The sequence below is a fragment of the Pan paniscus genome, chromosome 16 (assembly GCF_029289425.2).
Source record: "Pan paniscus chromosome 16, NHGRI_mPanPan1-v2.0_pri, whole genome shotgun sequence".
NCBI lineage: Eukaryota > Metazoa > Chordata > Mammalia > Primates > Hominidae > Pan > Pan paniscus.
The window spans coordinates 21457602-21466794 of record NC_073265.2 but is presented as its reverse complement, the minus strand read 5'-3'; the positions used below and the strand labels follow the sequence as shown (position 1 = coordinate 21466794).

Sequence of the window (9193 nt, the reverse complement as noted above, 5' to 3'; positions counted from 1 at the left end):
GCCAGTTCTTTTTTTTTTTTTTTTTTTTTTTTTTTTTGAGACGGAGTTTTGCTCTTGTTGCCCAGGCTGGAATGTAATGGCACGATCTTGGCTCACCGGCAACCTCTGCCTCCTGGGTTCAAGCAATTCTCCTGCCTCAGCCTTCGAAGTAGCTGGGATTACAAGGATGCACCACCACACCCAGCTAATTTTGTATTTTTAGTAGAGACAGGGGTTCTCCATGTTGGTCAGGCTGGTCTCGAACTCTCGACCTCAGGTGATCCGCCTGCCTTGGCCTCCCAAAGTGCTTGGATTACAGGCGTGAGGCACCACACCCGGACTCCAGGCCAGTTCTTACCATGATCTACTCTTACTTTTTAACCATTAACTGTGGTTCTATTGTTGAATTTTTCAAATACATACAAACATAGAAATAAGAAGTGCAAGCCAGCTGCGAGGGCTCATGCCTGTAATCCCAGCACTTTGGGAGGCCGGGGTGGGCGGATCACTTGAGGTCAGGAGTTTTGAGAGCAGCCTGGCCAACATGATGACACCAAGTCGCTACTAAAAATACAAAAATTAGAGGGTGTGGTGGTGGATACCTGTAATCCCAGCTATTCTGGAGGCTGAGGCAGGAGAATCGCTTGAACCCGGGAGGTGGAGGTTGCGGTGAGCTGAAATCACACCAGTGCACTCCAGCCTGGGTGATACATCAAGACTCTGTCTCAAAAACAAAAAAAAAAGCAACAAAAAAAAGATATAAGAAGTACAATTAACTCCCAAGTACCCTTGACCCAGCTTCAACAGTTATCAGTGTATGGCCAGTCTTGATTATCTATATCCCCATTCCCTCCTGGCCCTCCACCTCATCACTACCACTGGATTATTTTAAAGAAATCCAAGACATCATATCATCTGTAAATAATTCAATATTTATCTCTAAGATATAAGGGCTCTTTTAAAAAAATAGCCATAATATAATACTGTGTAACACTTGAATCATACCAAAATATTCAGTTACTACTCAAACTTCCCTGACTGTCTGATCAATGCTTTTCTTTGAGTCAGGATGCAAATAAGACCCACACACATTATATTTGGCTCGTATGTCTCTTAAGCCTTTTAAAATCTACGATAGTACCCCACCATTTTTCCCTCCTATCATTTATTTGTTGGAAAAATCTAGGCTACTTATCCTGTAGAGTCTCTTCATGCTGGATTTTGCTGATGATTCCCAATGGTGTGTTGAATGTATCTCAGTGTGTTGAATGCATCTCAGTTCTACCATCTGTAAAATGGGGATAATACCAGACCCATTAAGTTCACAGCATTATTGTTTGGATCATATACTATCATATATGTAGATCAGGTTGTTCTATTAAACAAAGAAATTGTTCTTTATAATGCTTTAAAAAGAAAACTCCATATGCCAATGCTTGCATTCATGTTTATTAAGATGCAGCCAAGTGAAATGTGTCAGCTCCTCCTCTTGAGTACAGCCTTCTTTACTGGTGTATAACAATGCCCAAGGGCTGGATGAACTACATAATCAAAATCAAATGACAGCTTTCTACAGACTTGGCCAAAATAGTACAACCTCAGACACCATTTTAAACTGCAAGAAATCTGAGCCTTTCATAGTCTTGCTTTTTATTGTTGACATTCACATTTTAATTTTTATGATCATTGCAGATTCACATTTTAAAAACCCAAGAAACAAAAAAGCTCTTACTCTAATTTAGCAAAAAGCAGAATCATCGGTGTGAAGACAATACACTATCTACATACAGCTGCTTTGTATCCATAATTATCTATGTAAGAAACATGCTGTCATTCACAGGGACTCCATTTACACGTGCACATAAGCCATGCTGAGGCCTAACAGGTAATGTGGGTTTTCGTCTAGCATCTTCTCTTTACTCTGGATCCTTATCCTCATCTGAAAAATGGGGGACAGACTTCTTTGCAACAACATTATCCAGTCTCTGTCCTTGTAGATATGGATTGACACTCTGAAAAACAAACAAAAACCATGTGGTTTGGTGTTACATGTGAACATCAGATACAGACATCTCAGAAAAGAAATGAACAAGAATTGTTTCTGGGGCCAGGCGCGGTGGCTTACGCCTGTAATCCCAGCACTTTGGGAGGCCGAGGTGGCAGATCACGAGGTCAGGAGATCGAGACCATCCTGGCTAACACGGTGAAACCCCGTCTGTACTAAAAATACAAAAAATTAGCCGGGCGTGGTGGTGGGTGCCTGTAGTCCCAGCTACTTGGGAGGCTGAGGCAGGAGAATGGCGTGAACCCGGGAGGCGGAGCTTGCAGTGAGCAGATGTCATGCCACTGCACTCCAGCCTGGGCGACAGAGCAAGATTTTGTCTCAAAAAAAAAAAAAGAAAAAAGAAAAGAAAAGAATTGTTTCTGGCCTATTAGGTTAACAACAATGTAACCAGTGGCACCTACCAACTACCAAACAATTACTCCAGTGTACTAATTAATACCTCAGTAGCCTATGAAATATTTTCTGACTGATAGATGTCTCTAATTGTGTTTTTCACACAACTATAGAGCTCTTTATCAGATACAATGTGGTCTTTTTAAAAATTATTATTTTTGGTGCAAAGACATGCAGTAAACCAGCTCATAAGTTCTTGCTACTAACTTAGATACCAAGACCCATAAGAAAGATAATTATTATTCTATGGCCCTATTTAGGTAGGAAAGGGAATCTGAAATGCATTAAATTATATTTTGCAAGAAAAATGTTCTAAAGGAGAAGAGTAGGGCCAAGTGGGAATTAACATCTGAAGACTGGTCCCAGATCATCCTGTTGCTGGGATTGATTCTTCCTCGCCAGTATTTTACTAAGGAGAATTCATTAGGGGCTCGAGCGATCATTTCCACCTTCCTTCAGTCAAATTCAAAAACTGAAGCAAAAAAGGAAGTTTCCGGGAAGGGTCCTTTGTTTTTGACTCAAGACTCCGTACTCCGAAATCACTTTCATGTGTTGGTATTCTTAATGAGTAAATATTTTTCCATTCCTTCTCTAATACATATCTATTTATTGAGGTGTGGATTCGAACTAGTAATTGAAACTTTACAAAATAGTATTTAGCAAGCAGAAGAAAAATTCAAAAGTTTTGGAAGATGTTTGTTTATTGAAGTTGCCTTCCAATGATGGAACAAAAATATAAGAAAGAAGCTGTAGCCAGGCGCGGTGGCTCACGCCTGTAATCCCAGCACTTTGGGAGGCCTAGGTGGGCGGATCACAAGGTCAGGAGATCGAGACCATCCTGGCTAACACGGTGAAACCCCGTCTCTACTAAAAATACAAAAAATTAGCCAGGCGTGGTCGTGGGCCCCTGTAGTCCCAGCTACTTGGGAGGTTGAGGCAGGAGAATGGCAGGAACCTGGGAGGCGGAGCTTGCAGTGAGCCAAGATTGCGCCACTGCAGTCCAGCCTGGGCGACAGAGCAAGACTCCACCTCAAAAAAGAAAAAAAAAAAAAAAAAAAGAAAGAAGCTGTAGTTACAAACGATCAGCAATCCCTGTTGCATGCTCAATCCCCATGTATGAATGGAGGCTGTTCACAGGTGGAGCTCTCTTGTCCATGATATAACCTGCCATGACTCTTGAAAGGTGAGCAGACATTCTTCAAAAGAGAAGGAATGAAACCTGAGTTTAGCATTTACAAATGTTCTTTCACATTCTGACTGCTAAACGCATGAATCGTGAAAGGTCCGACTCACTCTGCAAAGATGCATCACAAAGTAGGTGAGAATTACAAAGTGAGCAATGTCCTCAGACATTTGAAAAGTGACATGTCACAAGACAACACCTTGCTGAGAATTCATCTTAGAAATATTTAAAATAATAAAAATTCCTTTTATCAATTACAGTGGTTTGGCCTACCCCAGGGGATCATATCAGAATTTTGTTTAGTAATATTTATTCCAAAAATTCTAATATGTTAAAGGAGGATATGAGAGGTTCAAGTTTATCAAATATGAGACTAAAAGCTTCATAAACTGTTTAAGATCAATAGTAGAGCTCAAATATTAACAAGATACAGCTTAAGAGTTTAAAAGTTCACAGTCATTTAAAGGTAGATTGACATTTCATTTGTGAAGCAATGAGGAATTCAATTGGATTTGGGTGAGTATATAAAGTTGTTCAAAGCCATATGGGGCTTGGTTGCAACTTTGAGGAGAATCTCTCTCTCATGGGAGAAGTCCTGCCCAGACCTACAACATGCAAAGGTTGGAGGGGAGGGGAAAAATTAATGAGGAGGTAAAAAGAGGAATCAGGTGAACTTTTTTGATAAATATTTAACTGAGTATTGAATCCAGCACTTAGGAATAATAATAATGAGCTTTGGGTTTGTTTTTGTTTTGTTTTGCTTTGTTTTGAGATGGAGTCTCACTCCATTACCCAGGCTGGAGTGCGGTGGTATGATCTCGGCTCACCGCAAACTCCACCTCCCAGGTTCAAACGATTCTCCTGCCTCAGCCTCCCGAGTACCTGAGAAAACAGGAGCACACCACCATGCCCGGCTAATTTTTGTACTTTTAGTAGAGATGGGGTTTCACCATGTTGGCCAGGCTGGTCTTGAACTACTGACCTCAGGTGATCCACCCTCCTCGGCCTCCCAAAGTGCTGGGATTACAGGCGTGAGCCACCATGCCCAGCTGAGCCTTGGCTTTAATTGTGCTCTGAAAAACTCAAGGCACTTCTATATTTGTCTTCTCTCACTTGGGCAAGAGACTGGGTAGGGCACACAGAGAACATGATTCCCATTTCACAACTGGAAGAACCACTGGGATTGGATCTTTGTTTACAATGTCCTCTGGAAACTCACAGCAGATGCTGAGCTTCACTGAAGGAAGACTTCATTGTTCAAAAAATAAAGTGTATAGTTTCTTTATATTGATTCATGTACTGGGGGTGGTGGTGGGGCAGTGTTAATGTCTTTAATCAAGATGGGAACATCATCTGAGACCTCTTGATGGGCAGGGCCAACGTGCTTCCTTATCAATCCAGAGAGGCCCATGGTTTATGGCATGAGAATGGGTCTTTGTAGATGCCCAAGAACAGGAAGAACTTGATATCTCTGGGTCAAAGTGACCCTTCTTTTCCTAAATTCTAAGCCTTTCCTATGTGGAGGAAATTGAGGCTAAAGTAAAATCCTTTATAGCATGTGTCTTAGCCAGCATTCTGAGTTTTGGTAATCACTAGTCTCACGGAAAAATGACCTAAATCGTGACCATGGTCATTCACTGAGTCAGGGCAGAAGGAATGGTGGGCCAGGAAGTAGAGACAATTAAAGTTTCAAGCTAAGTTATTCATTTTGGGTCAGTCATTGCTCTTATTTGGAAATGTTCTTGTTGTGTTGTAGGGAGATATTCAAGCCGTGTTACTGGTAAATTATGTGTATTTTGAGTTCCTAGAATAGAATTTCTTGATGTTCCTTCAAGACCACATTATACCCTTTGGACCCTTTCTGTCACCATCTGCTATTGGAAGCTGTAATCACCAAGAAAAACCCCTAATAACTCTGTTAACTCTCCTCAAAAAAGATTTGTTTCCAGAGGTAAAAATTTTCTACTTCTTGCATAGAAAATTGCTGTATGTCTTCTGTGTTTTGTCAGGCAGTACAGGGGCTTGGAACCTTCTGTTGTGGGGGCCTGAGGACTGATGCTGAGGCCAGAAAATCCACACCTCTTGAAGCTCTCTCTGACCGGATTTGGCAAAACCCTTCAGAATGGCCACAATTACCACTGCCCAGATTCCCAAATTTTGTGAGGATCCAGGCACTTGCTCTTCTGAATAAATAGTCAGTGGCTTTGAGTACGTGCTTAGGTTTGTATGTTTTAACTAAAATGGTCACTATCTCATAGCATTTTACCATGTAACAGTGGGGTTGTTTTTTCTCCCACTTTCATCTGATCAGATAAAGAGGGAGGTAGGTGGCCAGGCCCTTCTGACTAGTAAGGTACCAGTGGATTAGCAGAATGGACCTTGATCACTTATCAAGTCTTGATGCTATAAAATACCCTGGAAAGCCAAAGCAAATGTGACATTGAGTTTTACGTGAGGCAACACTGTATATGAAGTAGCTAAATGTGGAGTATCTAGACCAAGTTCCTACCTTGGGCAGCCCTGGGATGGTTAAAAACTAAGCCTGCAGTAAATTCAACAGACAGCAAACAAATATTACAGATCTAGTAGATTTTACATCAGTCTGGCTAGGCCAAGAAAAAAAGATACATAGGAGAAATTAAGTTTGTTCATCTCATCTTTTGCTCCCGAATTCCTTCAAAATTATTTCCTGGAGCATGCAGTTCAGCACTTCCCTGTTTCTGTCCTGTGTTTTTATAGAATTGATGCAGATGTGTGATCAGTTTTCCCCACTGGCCTACAGACCCTGGGAGGGCAGACAGACCCTCATGTCCCCCCAGATATGTCCCACACTGATGGGGGAAGCAATACACATTTCCTGAACGGAATGGAGTTGCTAGAATCGCTACAGACTGGGCGTTCCACTAAAAATCATCTGCTAAAGCCTGGGGAAGCCATCGCAGAAACCAAGGACAGACTTTCTGGGTGTGGCCTTTGTCACACGGACCAGTGTTTCTCAGGACTACACAAGGGAGGATTCTGTGACTTCCCAACAAGCGAGGGTTTCAGCCTGTTCACTGCCCCACTCAGAAAGCTCCAAGCATCCCCGCAACAATCCAGCCAGGCACGTGTTACCCTCCGCTTTCGTCTCTCTCCTCCCTTCATCTTCTCGTAAAGGAGTTTCTTGTTCTAGAATGGGAAGAAAAGAAAACAAAAAATGCAGAAGTATGGATCAAATTTGGTGAATGTCTATTTTAAAAGCCATACTTGGTGTGTCCCCTAGATATTTGCATACACATATTTTGGAAACAAAACTAGATGAAAGGAATGTCGTGTCAGAAAGATAGACCACAAGAGAAAAGCTGGTGGTGGTTCGGCTTTTAATAAAGTCCTCTGCAATGCCCTGAGGCACACCAGTGTCATCAACAATCACATAAACAGGGAAATACGACATTTTAAAACATGAGGGGTGCTGGAAACCCATCTCCTCACTTTGAACAGCCTTTGTTTAAAACAAATAAGTTTATCTCATTTATTTTTGTATCTAACTCCCTTTTTAGAAACTGCTCTCTAGAGTAGCGTCTGACTATTAACAACAATCCCCTGTGTAAATAAACGAGACATTCTGACTTCTGCAACCATTTTGTCTGTGGCGTAAGTCAGTGCCCCCAGTCAAGACAATTGGAAAACCATTTGGTCTATAACATTTTTAATAGAGTGAACCTTTTAAAAACTGCCAAAAAACTTCTTGGCAGAAAGGAAAGTTATGTTGGGTCGGGGGGCAGGGCTCTGTTACCACAGTTTGTGTAAGTGTTTCCACACATTGCTGTATTTCAAACACATAGTGGGCTTCAATGAGCTCTAGAATATCAGACACATGCTCAACAGATTTCCCTTCTATTGAGATTATAAAAGACAGAACACTTAACCTGAAGGCAGAAAGGGAGAAGGGGATTTGGTGGCGGGGGGGCGGGGGGCTTTACTTGTGTTGTTTTATTTATTTGATTTTTTTTATCTGGAGGAAAATGATGTATAAAAGAGGTGATTCGTTTTGTTCTAAATAAAATACTCTGACATTAAGAAAACAAAAAAACAAAGACAACCACAGAGTTCTGGTAAGGAACAAGTTTATACAACATGTATCCTCTGAGCTGTCCACTTATAAAGACTTATTTTTAGTGATAGATTTGGAATTGAAAATGACAAATGCCAAGAATGAGCTTCATCATTTTTCACATTCATTAAAATCTACCCCACCTGCAATTTACAATGCATATCTCTTGCCCAACCTCAACTATGCAAGGAGGCGGTGCCAGAGTGAAGGAGCCTCTACTACCAAAAACACCAGTAGTGGCTACAGCCTCTATCTCCTGCTCACTTGGGGAATGAATCAATTTAATATCGGAAGGGAGAAAAGGCAGACTTGCAGATCATTTCCTTGAGGAATGAGGATATTGCTGTGAGGCTCATTCTCTACAGTCTGTGGTTGCCTTTCTGTGAACGTAAAAACTCCTGAGGCAGAGAATATCCAAAGAGCTGGTGTTAGAGCTGGGAAGGCCGGGAAGGGGTGAGGACATGTCTTCTTCATGTGCACCATTGTTTTCAGCTGCCTGAGCTGGATGGAGTGTGGAAGAACCTGAGAGCTACTACCATGGGGTGGGACTGTCAGCCAGCTCTGGCAGAGTTCCACTGTGCCATCAGCCAGGTAAAGGCAGCATCATTTAATTCTTTAGGAGATCTTGGGGGCAGATCATACCCATAAGAGTCTTCATTCAAAAAGAAATGTGCCCCAGCACTTTGGGAGGCCGAGGTGGGCGGATCACGAGGTCAGGAGATTGAGCATCCCAACTAACACGGTGAAACCCAGTCTCTACTAAAACTACAAAAAATTAGCCGGGCGTGGTGGCGGGCGCCTGTAGTCCCAGCTACTCAGGAGGCTGAGGCAGGAGAATGGCATGAACCCAGGAGGCAGAGCTTGCAGTGAGCCAAGATTGCGCCACTGCACTCCAGCCTGGGGGACAGAGCGAGACTCCGTCTCAAAAAAAAAAAAAAAAAAAAAAAAGAAATGCAAAAGGCCTGGCTAATCTTCCTCTCAAAGATGGTCCCTGTGTCTCCTTAAGAGCTAGCGTTAGGATTAGCAGCATAATGCTTCCTTACCCCTGCATGAAAGTGTCTGGGACATTCTTAATTAGCCCTATTATTGTATGGACTTGAAGGCATTGGCAGGTATGGTATGGGTAAGAGAAGCATACAAATTGAATGAAAAGAAATCAGCTATCTCTCCTCACACCCATTCCTTGTTGATTCCTTGGGGAGTGGTGAGCCTGTTTTCCATGTGAGTAGCAGGTTCAAGTTCATTAAAAGGGCTTTCCATAGTGCCATCAAGATTTTGGACAACTGTCCAGATCCTGGTTTCAAATTACACTCCTAAATACAGCCAGGGAGCTTCCTGGAGAAACGTCTAATTCCAGGGCTAGGAAGGAAAGTACAAGGATGGGTGAAGATGGAATAGCTAATTAGGCCAGAAAATAAAGAAGTGCTCAAAAAAATGATGAGGTCCTGTCAAAAGGAAAGAAAAGAAAGCTTGAGGAGAC

The 9193-nt window shown here is 42.1% G+C and overlaps 1 protein-coding gene across 2 annotated transcripts in view; it reads right to left on the bottom strand.

The window, feature by feature from the left end:
• Nucleotides 1-1406: 1406 nt before the first annotated feature.
• The window catches only part of SCG5 (secretogranin V), a 55733-nt gene continuing 47946 nt past the window's right edge, over nt 1407-9193 (bottom strand). For both annotated transcript variants that reach the window (XM_003804955.5, XM_008965686.4), the window contains exons 5-6: nt 6735-6788; nt 1407-1991 (exon numbers count right to left, since the gene is read on the bottom strand). In XM_003804955.5, the coding sequence (XP_003805003.3) occupies nt 1896-1991; nt 6735-6788 (150 nt within the window). In that variant the 3' untranslated portion in view covers nt 1407-1895. The remainder of the gene's footprint in view (nt 1992-6734; nt 6789-9193) is intronic.